We start from the raw sequence: 15,009 nt of genomic DNA, 5'->3' as shown, positions 1-15,009 counted from the left end.
CTAAGAGGCATTTCCATTTTTCCAGGCAGGCACTTAACTTTTTCTTCCACTTCCTTGTCCTGATAGCATATACTAGTGTGGGGAGTCTAGAGTACAATGTTAATTTCCGTAAAAATGTTGGGAGATCCTCTTCCCTTTCTTTTTTTTTTTTTTTTGGGGGGGGGGGTACACTTTTGGAGCAGTTTTACTGGAGGCATATGTAAGAGAGAACAGGGAAAAATGATTAGCTGCCCTTTAGTAACATAGGGGGATAGGTTGGGGTGGGGGGTTGTATGATAATTCACATTTAAATATTTCTGAGCTCCTGCTCCCTTTGTGTTTCTGTCTGGTGATGCACTAATTAGGAAGTGTTGCAGAAAAACAAATACTGGCATCTGTCCTGAGAGAAGGCTGACTCATCCATATCACTGAAAATCTGTTGCTTGACAATGCTATTAGTTTATGCATACAAACCTCCTGTTAGTGTCTGATTTTTTTTTAAGAGGGAATCAGTCATAAACTAAATGGTAGTTTTGAATCCTGATGACTTGGCTGAGAGGTTTATAGGGGCCTGTAGTATGTAGTGAGTGAGTTCAGATGCCAAGTTGCTGATGCCCAAAACCTCCAACTGTTGTCTTCCATTCAGGAGGACTTGGGTTTTTTTGTTTATCAGTCTTTTTTTTTTTCTTGCTTCAAATTCCTAATACAATCTTAATTCATTATCTTGTTTTGTGTGTCAGTTCATTGTCTGTCACAACTGATTCTTTTTCTTACAGTTTGGCAATATATACTCCCCTTTGTAAGTACATCTGCTGTGAAATCCGTGTTGCTCTGAGTGCTTCCCCCCCCCCCCCCCCCAAAAAAAAAAACAACAACAAAGCACCATCAAAAATCTATTCTTATGTATTCTGTAATAGGTTTGTCAAAATGGTTAGATTAAGGTGCTGCTTCTGCAGCTGGGTTAGGTTTTTCCAGTTCTTCAGCCTATTGTGTGCTGTTAAATACTGAAAACTAGCAGTGCAGTCTGGTTTAAAAAGAAATAGCATTGGTTCATGCAGAGTGGGAGGGAGGTTAGCACAGCTTTGTACTAAAATCAGAAAATGAATACTACTTTAATCATTACAGCAGTGCTTGGGATCTCTGAATATGTAGGTCTAATTTCCTGTTCTGCCACAGATATCAATGAAACTTAAGTGATACAGTTATTCCCTGTGCAACTTCTTATTTATTTGTTTAAAAGAAGTAGTAATTAAAACCAAATGGAGAATGGCAGTTCAATTTCTTACCAGTTCTAAGACTGAGCAGAAATATAAAAAGGTGGTTAGTCTTCTGTGCTTAAAGGTGATAATTTCAAATCAAATTTGTTTAATTATTTTGAGACTAAAGGGAGAACTGCCAGGAGAATATACTGGTAGGAATGTGGACAGTTAGGTCTCAAATCTGCCTCATGCTGGATGGTATTGCCTTCCCAGATCGTTAGCTCTTATCTACTCTCGGAAATAAATAGTCTTTTCCTGTCTTGCTGGATGCACTAATAACTGTAGTCTTACTTGTCATACAATGAAAACTATTTAGGAGACAAATTACTAGGACTGGAATTCCAACAACTGAAAAAAAAAGCCTTAGCAGAGGGCTTTTTCACCTCAAGAGATAACTGTCTTTGGGTGGTGTGGTTTTGTTTTTTTTTGTTGATTTTTATTTTAATATGCTGAGAAAATTACGTGGAGCTGACAATGCACTGAAATTACCTTAAGCTGTCTAAAAATGGAATGGAGAAGTTAATTTTCCAAGCAAAGTTATGCCATTTATTTAAGTAATGTTTCTTACTTGGTATAAATTTAGGACCAGTTGTCTTTATTTATTACTCTGCAGATATAAGTAAACTGGAAGGGCAGCTTGCAGATGCAGTGGCTTTTCGACAAGAACACGAAGACTCTATACATAAGTTGAAAGGACTGGAAAAACAGTGCAGAGTACTGCGGCAAGAAAAGGAGGACCTTCATAAGGTGAAGGATGAATATGTTTGGAAATGGTCATGTAAAATAGTTATAGAACAACTTTGATTACGGTTTCTCAACATTTGTAATGTTGCTTTTTAAAAATATATTGAGATGTTAGTGAGCCTGTTAATCTCGTTAGCAATACAGTTGTTTTCCCAGGTGGCACGCTTTTTGAAAGTTGATTGACATCTTATTAATTTTAATTAAGGATATTCTCTTAGATGGGAATAACACCTTTTAATACTGACTTGTTCACTATGTTTATATCTTTGAAGACACTGCAGGTTACGTACCCAGGTAGTCACACAAAAGCTAACAGACTAATCACAAAGCTCAATGGGATCTGGTTTGCCCAAGAAATACTTCCGTTAAGTTTGAAACTGCTTGGGGATGGGAGGGAATTTTCTAAAGAATGGCTTTAGTTTAACTATTTTTTTCTCGAGATACTTCAGTATACTCAGGAGTTAAATTCACAGATCTATGGCTTGTTGTCAGTTTTATAGATGCTGAAATATATGAACGAGTAAATAGAGCTAAGTCACTGTGCCAGCTTGAGCCCACTTATTCTTTGTAATACCAAAAGGTTAATTATTGCTTGAGGATGACTTCAGTATCATTGCTAAGTATACTTACTGTTGTGTAAATTACACCTATATTTGCTTCCTAAAATCTAACAGTATGCTATGTTAGGTCACCAAAATATTTTACAGTAAAGTAAAAAGGAGCTTTGCATATACTACCTACTGCTTTCAGTAAAGCCAAAAAAAAAAAAAAAGCTACCTGTATTCAAATACCTGGTTTTTAAAAGATAGAGCAGCCATATTGCTCATGTGGCATTTAGGCAGACCAAAAATAATCCATGGGCCAAAACCTATGGGGTTTTTGTCCACTAGAATTTAACAGTCTCTCTTCTGTTTGTTACCACTGGTGAGGGTTGTTTTCCAGAGCATATGAGTAGCAGAGAAGGCAAATCTGTTCCTCCTGGGTTGTCCACATGCCTTTTTGGAAGTCAATGAACGCTTCTGCAAGACTCCTACTAATGGCAATTTTTTTTATGTCTCTTGGCCTGTATACCTTTCTTCTGTTGTCTAGTTTCATGCTTTTTTTTATTTTCACTGGCAAATAATTTTATGTAAAGCATTTAATTTGTATTTTAATCTCGTTAACTTATGTTAACTATTTGCTGTAAAAAGAAAAAGCTTTTATACTTTAATTGAAAGTATTAGAGCTTCGCAGTTTGTTCTGAGGAATCTTCAGTTTCCTTAAGAACTTCACAAGATTTTCTGCAGCATCTCAATGCTGGTAACTGTTCGACAGTTCCCCTGAACGTGTTGTCTCCTAAAACATTCCTTTAAGAAATACTACTATTGTGCAGGTACATGGTGGTAACCTGAAATTACATTTCTTAAGAGTTGAGAGGGGTTTGTGAAGAGAGATTTGTATCACAGACTTGTGGAATAGCAAAGGTCCTCTTGGAACTGCCATCCTAGAAGCAGAATAATTGCTATCCTGGTATGCTATTGCAGCTGTCTAGCCAGAAGAAATTTGTGTAAATTAACTATTAAAAATCATATTTAGAAGTTATCTGAGAGGCTTGAATTTTCAAGTTGTGCTTAATGTAGGTTCACGTCCTTTCTTCTTGGAAAGAATATATAGAGTGCAATTTTTTTATATATGTATTTATTTATTTAAACCAGCAACTTGTAGAAACCTCAGAGAGATTAAAGACACAATCCAAAGAATTGAGGGATGCCCACCAACAAAGAAAGCTAGCTGTTCAGGAATTCTCCGAGCTCAGCGAGAGGATGGGAGACTTGCGGTCGCAAAAGCAGAAGCTGTCCCGGCAACTTCGCGACAAAGAGGAGGAGGTGGAAGTGAGCATGCAGAAAATTGATGCTATGCGACAGGACATCCGTAAATTGGAGAAAATCAGAAAAGAGGTAGCTTGATTAAAATAGCTAAGAACAACATGTTTCACCTGCTGCTTGTCTGGTATCTCATCTGTGATTGGATTGAGAAATCGGAATCATAAACAGTAATTTACTTTGTCTATAAGAAATTGCTCTGGTAACTCTTCCATATCACTTCACTAAAGTTCACAAAATACATCTTGAATTTGTTGCTGGATGTTTGGCTAATACATCGGGAAATGAACTGAATCTTCTATTTTGTTTGCACTCAGGGTGATTTTAATCTGGAGGAAACTATTCTTGCTACATGCCCAGCTTCTTACTACTTTACTTGTGTTTTGCTCCTTGCAGGCTACAAGTCATAGCTTGAAACCTAGAAAGCTTAATGCCTTGATGGACTTTACTTTGGAGTATTCTGACTTCCTTTTTATTTTTTCAGATGACTTTTTCTCTTTAGCTGAAAGGAAGAAAGGTGATACAGCCTACATAGGTGTTTTTTCTTACTCTTTTAGTCAGTGTAGAGAGTATCTGGTTAATATCTTGTAAGCAAGTAAATTTCTGATTACTATTCCAGGCAATTTATGGTTTTAAATAATCTGAAGTGGATAACTAGAAGAATGCATAAGAAACAACTATCATGGTTAACATAAGGTTTTGATCACTTAAAAACTGTCAAATTTTACATGTTCTATGAATGAACTTTTGAAAAGGAACTTGAGCTTTATAAACACTACTAGAAATTTACTAGCAAATTGAAGGGCAGACTATGAAAATGTAGTAAGAGGTGAAGTTTCTCAGACCTATCTGTGAATAAGAAGTGGTACTTAACCAGAAAAGGCATAGGGCTGCAGCACCATATTGGATGCTGCATTCTGCCCTTCTGTCTAGAGCCTATTCAAGTGTTGTTGCTTATTCAGTTAAATGAAATGTTTCCATGAAGGACTTGATAATGTCTCTATCCCCCCTTTCCTAACGTATGTATCAATCTTCTATTCAGAATATAACCTATAAGTTCATTTTCTTGGTCTACAATTCTACATATGGTGCTTTTAAAAACAACTTTCTTAGTTGAGTTTGAATGCAGAAAAACAGACTTTATTCTGCCTTGGCTGCATAGTTGCCACTAAATTGTCTTTCTGATACAATAAGCTTTTTGAAGTGGATAAATGGATGATCAAGCTTATTTTGTTCTGTAATTGCAAGGTACAAGTGTTCAATGTCCAGATTTGAAGTATTTCACAATAATTTGGCTCAAAGGTCAAGATTTTTAAATCTGCTGCCTTAGCAGATACTGAAGCGTGGAGCTGATCTGTAAATGTGGGAGGTTTTCTTCTTTCACAACTGCAGTGACTTCCTAGTGCTGTTTCCTTCTCTTAACATTGATGGAAGCTGTGCAGTTATCCCTACATATAGCCGGTATGGTTTATATCAATACAAAAAGCCATTTGGAAGTAGTTCCACTCTGAGACAGATGGATGCCTGGATCACTGAAAACAAAACATGACATTCTGAAATCATTGTTATAGCGGTGTAATGTAAGATACAAATAAGAAAAAATTTGATGTTTTCAAGGCCCCTGAAAGTTCATTCCTATGAGGAGATTAAATGAATGATACAGATAGCAGTATGTTGTGTTGAAATGACTTAAAAATGACTTTGATTTTATAGCTAGAAGCCCAACTTGAAGAAGTTGCAGCAGAAGCATCAAAAGAACGCAAACTTCGTGAACACAGTGAGGCCTTCTCCAAACAACTGGAAAATGAACTGGAAGCTCTGAAGGTTACTTAGGGGCTTGGGAGGGATGGGACATTTTTACTCGTGACATAGGAGCTGCAATATTTTTGCTCCAACTGTTGATACCTGTGGGACAACTACAGCATTACTAGAAACCTGACCTACCTAACCTAATTAGATTTATTTGCTTTTTTTCCTTGGAATACTTTAATATTGTTTAATATCTTGCTAATGTCTTCAAAATGTCCAGTTCTTATAAATTCTAAGCAGCTATTAAATCAACACGGTCCAAATTTGTTATCTCTGCAACAGTATTTAATCTCCCTTTCATGACCCTAAGGGTCATGAAAGCAGAGCAGTTACTTAGAGGGCTAAATGCTTGAAGAACCTTTTAGACCACTCAGACTCCAAGCAAAATTTTTCCCAAGTGCTACCAATTGGATAGTTCTATTTAAAATAATGATCCTAAAATATAAAGATTGTAGTATTTTCCTGATGGTTTCTCTCCTCCTTCTCTTCAGCTGAAGCAGGGAGGCCGGGCAGCAGGTGCCACACTAGAACATCAGCAGGAGCTTTCCAAAATGAAGTCTGAGTTGGAAAAGAAAATCTTATTTTATGAAGAGGAGTTGGTCCGGCGAGAGGCATCACACGTTTTGGAAGTAAAAAATGTGAAAAAGGAAGTACATGATTCAGAGAGCCATCAGCTTGCACTGCAGAAAGAGATCATGATATTAAAGGATAAATTAGAGAAAACAAAGCGAGAGAGGTATGTTTTGGGATGGGATTGTTTAATTGAGGATTTTTTTTGTGTGTACTGTGTCGCATGGGTAACTGTACAGGATGATATTTCACCTTAATTCTGTTTATTCCTCTGAAAATCCCTGTCTACGGGTTCAGCAGTGTTACAATATATGTTTCTATTTCTTGTTGTCCTTAGGCACAGTGAAATGGAGGAAGCAGTAGGAACAATGAAAGAGAAATACGAGCGTGAAAGATCTATGCTTTTGGAAGATAACAAAAAACTAACAACAGAAAATGAGAGGGTAATTATTTCAGGAAACACTTTAGCAAAATATAATTCTTGCTTTGCTACTTTCTGATGTTGAAAGTGTACTTATTGATCACAACAGGATCAGTGAATCTTCAGGCAATATCTGAGTAAAACAAATGTGGTTCTGGCCATATAAATGTCAGAGATCTGGCTAAATAGTAGCTTTGTTCTTTGCAGAATTGATTCACACAACTCAGAGGGCACCAGGAAGTGGGCACTTCCAATTTCTGTGAGGGCTTCACGAAGAGGGAGGCATTTACAGTAACTGTCTGTCATTCTGATGGCTTACAGTTAAGCCTTATTCCTCACAACAGCCTCTATGCCTTTTCTTTTTCCCTCTCCTTTGTTTTGGATTGTTTTGTGTGAGCTGGCAATATGTTCTTCTGTGCTCTGGAGCTAGTCTCCAGTTCTACAAAAAAAAAGAATTATTTCCTGTTCTTGGTCTGTGTTACAACTTCCACATAGCCCAGCACAGTGTTATTTGTTCAGATTCTGCATGTGTGTAGACATACACATATGAAAAAACTGTGAAACTGACATAAGACACAGGTGAAATTAATGTTTTGTTTCAGCTTTGCTCCTTTGTGGACAAATTAACAGCACAGAACAGGCAGCTAGAAGATGAGCTCCAAGACCTAGCAGCGAAGAAGGAGTCTGTTGCTCACTGGGAAGCTCAGATTGCAGAAATTATTCAATGGTATGTACTGTTTAGAGATCCAGATGGCCACTTCCAACTTTTGAAGTATTGATTGGGCTTTTTTATGTTTTGCCAGGCACTTTCTGTGTGTCTGGGATCAACAAAAGCATGGTGCTTCTGAGTGATGATGATGCTGTTTCTCTTTTTGCTTTGCAATATAGCTGAGTATATTTAAAGCATTTAGTCTTAACTTCTAAATGAAATTGTCAGATACTGTTAAGTGCAAAGGAGATGGTTTTGGTATGAACTTGCTTCAGGCTCTTAAGTGATTATTAAATTGCAAAGTTTGGAATATTTCGATAGGCCTAATCAGGAATGTGATTATGATTTTTATGATTTAAAAGGTCCATGTTAACATATAGAACCTCACTAGCTGTACAAAACAGGCATTTGCATTTAATTCACAGGTCAGTTTTTCCCTCTTATTTTCTGAGTTAGCAAGCTGTATGCAAGTGTTTTCAGCATGCAAGACGTGGTCGTCTGTATGTGTTTTCTGCTAGATGAAGTTGAATATTGTAGGCTGGGCTTTGGAGAACAGTGATTTTTAATGAGATGAGTTATTACTTGCTGGCTAATACTTGTGTGGAAAGGCATTTCAGCTACTGAGTAGAGAGGAGCAAGGTGCAGAGATTGATAGGGTACATGTGCTTGCCCTTCCAGCTGTTAAAGGAGGTCTTGATGGTAGCCACTATAAAAACTGAGCAAGTGATATACAGATCGTTTTCCAAAGAATAACAGTGAATCTCTCTAGAACTCTTGCTGATGACAGGAGGAAAGCTTCAGTTTCCCTGGCAACTGCCACAATCAAGAGAATTGGATAAGAGAGAAAAACTAAAGCAGGCCATCTAAGCTGTATTCAGTTTTCTCTGCTGGGAAAGTTTTTCCTGCTCTGTCCATATCTGCTATGTTCCTAAATCCTGTGCAAATGCTAATTATTTGTTGGCATGGTATTTGTTGCTGTGAACCATGAAACTGTTCGCTAACAATTTTTTGTAATTGCACAATAGGGTAAGTGATGAGAAAGATGCTCGTGGCTATCTCCAAGCATTAGCTTCCAAGATGACAGAAGAACTAGAATCTTTGAGAAGTTCCAGTTTAGGATCACGAACACTGGTAAGAAAATAGCAAGCATTTGGGCTTTTCTGGGTATATCTAAGCAGCTATATTTTCAGTGTCAGCTACGTTCTCATCAATATCTGTTCATAATCAGAATTTGTTTCTAATAAATCCTCTCTGCTATGAGTTATTAGTTTTATCTATTGCATGTGAAAGCCATTTGGGTCATATAATCAGAATGTGATATTTACAGCAGTGTTTCCTACTAGCATCTGCTATCACAAACTGCTTTACACAGTACAGAGAAGAAACAATAGATTAAACGCTTAGAGGGGAGTGTAGAAATGTACTTCACCACATTAGATGCAAGTAAATATTTTTAATCACCATTACAGTGAGATTAAAAAATACCTTATTTTGTACAATTATTTTTGTACAAGTTTTAACTGGTTAGTATTGTTACAAACTAGTGACATGAGACATTGTAGCTTTATGTGCATGTAGAACACTGAGACCTTCTGCCATAGTTTTTTCCCACATAGTAGTAACATGGTTTCCCAAAATTCTGTAAAAGAAGAGAGGCGAAGCCCTCACAAAGTATGGCTTCAAAGACAAAACTGTTTTGCCTTGGCAGGCATTAAATACCTGCAGAGCCACTTGCAGCTAGGCTCAGAAGCCCACATTCCTAAGCAGTGTCAGTCAGCACAGTCAAACTGCCATGCAAAAAGTCAACTTGCTGCTGGTTTATATAGATAAAAGTTATTCATCACTTCCAAACATATGAATAAGAGAAAATAAGAGAAGATTGGCTTCTTATGAACTTTCTGTACATCTTAGAGAGACGATCATTATGTTGATAGGTTTAATAGGAAGAAAGATTGGATCAAATGCAGTTGGCCCAGAATAAAGAATGTTTTCTGTTCTTTGTATTACAACTGGTTTTGTAACTTCAGCAGAACCTGATCTAAGGTAATTATTTCTTAACATAAAAAGTGGCTCTCATTTTCATGAGTGTTGCTTGCAATTTCATGTGTGACTAGAGAGAATATCCATTAGAAAACACTGAAAATGTAGTCCACATTGAAAAATGCTTGGGAAAGCTTGGAAAATTAGCTTGTGGTGGAGAGGAATTGCGTAGTGTATGCAGAAGCATAGTGCATGCTGCTTAACAAGTGTGTGAACTGTTTAGTTAAATGTTCTAGATTCTTAAGACCCAGGTTACTTCATTTTCTTTACTTTTTTGCCACTCTTGTTATGTTTTAGGTTAGTGTGTTTGACATTAACTATTTACATTCATCTCAAATTTGAAAGTCCAGTATGTCACCATGCAGATTTTATACTCTTTTTAGCATAACTAAAATTAGCCATTTTCAGTGAGTTCTCTGTTTGACAGTCACACTTGCTGATCCTCCGTTTGGATTTCAAGCATATTGTTTTGGTGGCTTAACTGTTTAAAAAAAAAAAAACTGTTTATTAATTTTTGTGAAATAAAATCTGACGATTGAGTTACATGTATCAGGAATGATGTTCATAATTAATATTCAATAACTTATTGCAACAGGATCCACTTTGGAAAGTGCGACGCAGTCAGAAGTTGGATATGTCAGCTAGGCTGGAATTACAGTCTGCCCTAGATGCTGAAATTCGTGCCAAACAACTAGTTCAAGAAGAGCTACGAAAAGTGAAAGATGCAAACATATCTTTTGAAAGGTAATCAGGGCTTTGGTTCTGTTTGAGTTTTAATACGCTGCTCTAGACTGCTGGTTAGAATAGTAACAACTTTTTTCCAATAACCCCCTTGTGCCTGGGATTTGGACTTTTCCGGAAAGACCCTACTCTATAGACTACACATTTCTTACATAGTCAAGTGAGAACTCTAACAATTTATTTACATAAAGATTACACTGCTCTGAATATCTTGGGAATAAAATATGGATCTTCAGCACCTGAGGTAAAAATTATGGCTAAGAGATATTTTTTTGTAGACTAACTGGAGAGTAGAGATATCCTTGGGAAGAAAAGACCAAACTAGTATTAGAATAATTTTGTTTGGCAAATATCTGCAGTGTTAACAGGAATCTTAAGTGCAGTTTGCACTATCTAGCCACATACTGAGGTGCCTTACTAGTGAGATGAAGAGGGGAGAAATAAAATTAGAATAAAAGAAAAATATTTAGCCCTTCACGCACCTCCAAAAAAGGTGTTTCCTAAAACTCTGAGACTGACATTTCTGCGTTTGAAATGTTTGAGATTGTATTTTGATCACGTTATGTTGCTTTAGTAAATTAAAGGAATCGGAAGCAAAGAACAGGGAACTGTTGGAAGAGATGGAAGGTTTAAGGAAAAAAATAGAAGAAAAATACAGAACAGATTCAGGTAATTGAAGTTACTGTATTTCAACAGAATTCTGACACAGCCTGTGGTGTTGCATTTTAGCTAAGTCTGTTATGTTTTGGGTTTTAGGTCTTAAACTTCCAGACTTCCAAGATTCCATTTTTGAATATTTCAACACATCTCCTCTTGCACGTGATCTGACTTTCAGAGTGAGTTATTACACAAATTAACTACAAAAATGTGATAGCCGAGTTAAATTTTTATTACCGAAAAGTAACTCTTGGGCTCTATGTGGCAAATTTGTATCTGGCCTGTTAGCCAAATTAGTGGGACGTAGAGTTGGATGTCCAGTAGATGCTGGATTGATTGGCATTTTGAAGAGAAGCTAGCACCTTTGGGAAATACTCCCAAAAGCTCACATTGATTATCTCTTATTCTACTTTCTTTCTTTGTTAAACTCAAACCTTTAGCTGAGAAATACACATTCAGCTTGTTTTGGAAGGGCTGGCACACCCTATTACAAATAAGGGATTAAGCGCTTTACTGTTGGAAAATACTAGTTAATATAAAGAAAAGTATTCACTCAGTTCAAAGGGCATTTAAACAGATATGTAAAATTGTTGGCTCCAGATCTTAATGGAGTGGTTAGAGTAGAAGGGACTGGAAAGAGAAATCAGAGGACCCACAGATGTTGGTATTGTAAGTGTATTGTGACACACCCTCTGATCCTTGGAAAACTAATCATACAAATTGCAGCTCCAACTGGGTGTTTCACTTAGAAAAGTTTGTGCATTCCCTGAGGAAGCAGCTGTTAGATGCAGCATTGAATCACATTTCCTTACTTCATGAACTCTTGATCCTTGAGGATTTTCTGGGATTTTTTTTTCTTCAAAACACATGGACAGCTCAGGGTAAAACCAAGAGCTGGAACTGGAAAGAATAATCTTTTATGTTTATGGAGCTGAGTCAAAGGAGCTGAGGTTAAAACCTCATCAGTCTGGTTAGATACTCTATCTGAAATGTGTGCTTTCTGTGTCTCTTTTCAAATTGTTATTGGTGCCAAAAAGAAAGCCTATGGACATGCTGTGGTATTTGCATATGCATACTTCGTGTATGCACTGTTCCCAGTTACAAAACATCCACGCTGTTTTTTTTGCTGAAGCAGCAAGATGAGCTATGCGGATGAGGTGGAAGGAGAGAGAGAAACATGATATATACTACTGTCTGGATAATAGCTTTTATCTACAAACCTTAATAGTTTAAAACATTGTTTTAAAAAGCACCAAATACTCTTCAAATAGTAACATGTAGAATATCAAGCCCATAACTAATCAAGATTCCATTCTACAGATCCAGCAATAAATACATAGTCTGTGGGAACACAGGTGGCGTTTTCTGATGAATTGCATTAAAATTCATGATACTGTATTTAGTGATATCCACTAACAGTTTTTTCACATGTACATGTAAAGATAATGTCATGTGATCTGGGTTCATTTAGTTTGAATGAATATCATTGGGCCATATAAAACATTTTCTTTAGCTAGCCTACTAATATTCCATCTGAAGTTTTTCTGTGGGTGATAAGTGATCGTTTTTATCCCTCATATCTGTTACAACAAAGGATTCTGTTTCTTCTTCGTCTACATCTTCTCTGCTAGCCTTTTGGGAAGAAGTAAGTTCTTGCTGGTAGTTTTGTCTCCTTATTTTGTTGTGACCTGTCATAGTAAAAATGGCCTTCTAAAACTAGACATTTTGCTTCATTAGTTTCTCTATAACTTAATCCACTAAATAGAGCTAGTTTAGTTCTCTTTTAATACTTTTCTACAGGCTTATTATTTTAGAATCTGTTTATATGACTAAAGCTAAATCACGCCTTGCATTTTTAAATTGTTCATATTACATAATGGTATAATTTGATCTTCATGGCCCAGCCCTACCAATCAATTCATAACAAAAAACAAACAACAAATATCTGAATCCATTTAGTGAGCTAACCGAATTCGAGCCATCTTCCTGTCGAAACTGGCTGGGAAGTGAGTGATTCATTACTCATTGCCTTTAGTGCTAATTACATCATTTATGTGAAGTCTAATCTGATGTTTGTTAATCATGATTTTCACGATGTCCTCAGAGTACAGTAATACAGTACCCTGCTTCCACACCCAGCTTCTTCAGCTGTGGAATTGTAGCATGCTTCCCCCTTGTGCTGGCAATTAGTAGTTGCTAATGTAAGTGTGAAATTAAAGCTTGTAATGGATGCTAGTCTTAAATTCTAGTGAAATGTAAGACAATATGATTAAGACAACGTGGTTATTTTTAATGATACAGGTGATAATAAAATTAGTGGCCATTTTCAAAAAAAAAATATTAAATTTAAAAAGATTGTATGGTGTTACTTGAAGAATTTTTCCTGTGGTGAAATTGGTAGCTGCTGTCTGCCAGAAAAATCCTAGAGTGGTACCAAGCTACCAAGAGAAATGAGCTATTTTATGGATTATTGCCAAGCTTCTCAGACATCATTCCATACCCTCATGCAAGAAGATAGACATAGTCTTTCTGAGAAAAGAAGGCTGTTAAAGGATTTATGCTGCCTACTACTGGGTTTTGCATTTCAGTGCTTCCAGCTTTACAGCTTTTCCATCAGGTGGCAGGGTTTGTTTTAAGGAAAGGTTTTTTTCAGAGTGGAAAGTTGTTAGATGTGTGCATATAGATATATTTTCTCGATGTATTTTTTACAGTGAGCTGTTCATAGTAGCTACCCTGAAATTCTAATCTGTTGGCATGAGAACACTTCATCTAATCTGTGGTATCTAATTTATCATGTTTGATGTCACTTTTGCAGACGAGTTCTATTAGTGAGCAGGAAACACAGGGTCCCAAATCAGAAGTTTCACCATCTACTTCAGTTGTAACTGCAGAGCAACAACAAGAAGTAAGGGAACCATTATTTTACCCTGAAGAGTAATTCGGTAGAAAGTCTCTGTCTTGTTCATTATAAATATATATTGCAGCATTCATTTTGAAGAGGCAGAATTGAATGTTGTTTATGTGTAACTTGTCAGTGTTAATTGCATCTGCTTTAAGGACGGTTGCAAATGAAACCTTTTTGTTGGCTCTGTGTATGTTGATGTACCTCATTTTCATATGTTTTCTGTAATGCTGCTTGTTTGTTAGTGTGCAGGCTTTCCTGTGAGTGCTTTAAAACACAATCTGTTTGTGCTAAATCAGAATGGCAATGTTTATGACAATTAAATTTCCAATAATTTTTGAAAAAAAAATCAGAAAATGATAAGCTTTGCCACCCCAAGATTAAAACAAATTCTTGAAGCCTCGTTTTGCTCAATTACAGTTTTTTGTGATTCAGGAACCAATTCCGCTTCAGAGGATGCCTGCAGCTCCTTCCCCCACCATTCAATCCATTTCTCTAGCTGTACCAAAGGTAGGGGGACTGTACTAACCTTACTCTGAAGAACTAAGGAAAAATTACCATTTGTAAATTAGCCATCTGTGTTTGTCCTGTTTGGGTTTGTCATATGTTGTTTCTTTGTTAGGTCTCTGGTTTTACTCAAGTGTTACCAAATGCAAGTTGAAGGGGTTTGATTTGTCAAAAGGGATGACAGAAAAAATACTTGGTTGTAGGATTTGGTTTTAGTGTCTTCTGCAATTTGAAATAATAAATACTGCTGTTGTCTTGCAGCACCTTTTACGAGCTACAATTATTTAAAAGCCCCAGTTTCATAATATGCGCTCTGATACATTGGAGGGTGGAGGGTGAATGGAGATGCTTGCATTGTATAAGTACAGAAGTTGAACGGTTGTTTTTCTTGTTTGTCCTGAATGTATCTTTCAGCCTAAAGCTCACCAGCTCAATATCAAGTCATTCACAAGCCCTACTCAGTGTAGTCATTGCACCTCTCTCATGGTGGGATTAGTTCGTCAAGGTTATGCCTGTGACGGTGAGTCAGTTAAACTTTCTGCTTTTTCTGCAAGTTGTCCACCCAGACCCACAAAATTGTCCCAAAACACTAATGTATTTTAAGGCAATCATTTCCTTGGAGAGGGAGTGAAAGAGAAGGGGTGGCTATCACTGAATGTTTCTCATTTTCTTTTTCTCCTTTTTCTCTTTTTTTCTTTTTCTTCTATCATTCCTTTTTTCTTTTTCTCCTTTTCTTTCTTTCTTCTATCATCGTCAAAGAATTAGCTTAAGCTCTCATGGTTCCCTTTCTATCAATCCTGCTACCATTA

General features: G+C 36.7%; 1 protein-coding gene across 3 annotated transcripts in view; it reads left to right on the top strand.

The window, feature by feature from the left end:
- Positions 1 to 15,009, top strand: part of CDC42BPB (CDC42 binding protein kinase beta) — a 95,527-nt gene that overhangs the window by 58,531 nt on the left and 21,987 nt on the right. The window contains exons 12-24 of one of the 3 annotated variants that reach the window (XM_080593978.1): positions 1,852 to 1,985; positions 3,677 to 3,919; positions 5,558 to 5,668; positions 6,145 to 6,389; positions 6,561 to 6,666; positions 7,247 to 7,371; positions 8,379 to 8,484; positions 9,989 to 10,137; positions 10,709 to 10,803; positions 10,891 to 10,970; positions 13,607 to 13,696; positions 14,114 to 14,203; positions 14,615 to 14,720. In XM_080593978.1, the coding sequence (XP_080450104.1) occupies positions 1,852 to 1,985; positions 3,677 to 3,919; positions 5,558 to 5,668; positions 6,145 to 6,389; positions 6,561 to 6,666; positions 7,247 to 7,371; positions 8,379 to 8,484; positions 9,989 to 10,137; positions 10,709 to 10,803; positions 10,891 to 10,970; positions 13,607 to 13,696; positions 14,114 to 14,203; positions 14,615 to 14,720 (1,680 nt within the window). The remainder of the gene's footprint in view (positions 1 to 1,851; positions 1,986 to 3,676; positions 3,920 to 5,557; positions 5,669 to 6,144; positions 6,390 to 6,560; positions 6,667 to 7,246; positions 7,372 to 8,378; positions 8,485 to 9,988; positions 10,138 to 10,708; positions 10,804 to 10,890; positions 10,971 to 13,606; positions 13,697 to 14,113; positions 14,204 to 14,614; positions 14,721 to 15,009) is intronic. The other 2 variants (XM_080593979.1, XM_080593980.1) reach the window with 2 other exon arrangements.

Source organism: Anser brachyrhynchus (assembly GCF_964034855.1).
Source record: "Anser brachyrhynchus genome assembly, chromosome: 5".
Taxonomy (NCBI): domain Eukaryota; kingdom Metazoa; phylum Chordata; class Aves; order Anseriformes; family Anatidae; genus Anser; species Anser brachyrhynchus.
This window is presented reverse-complemented; position numbering and strand designations above follow the sequence as displayed.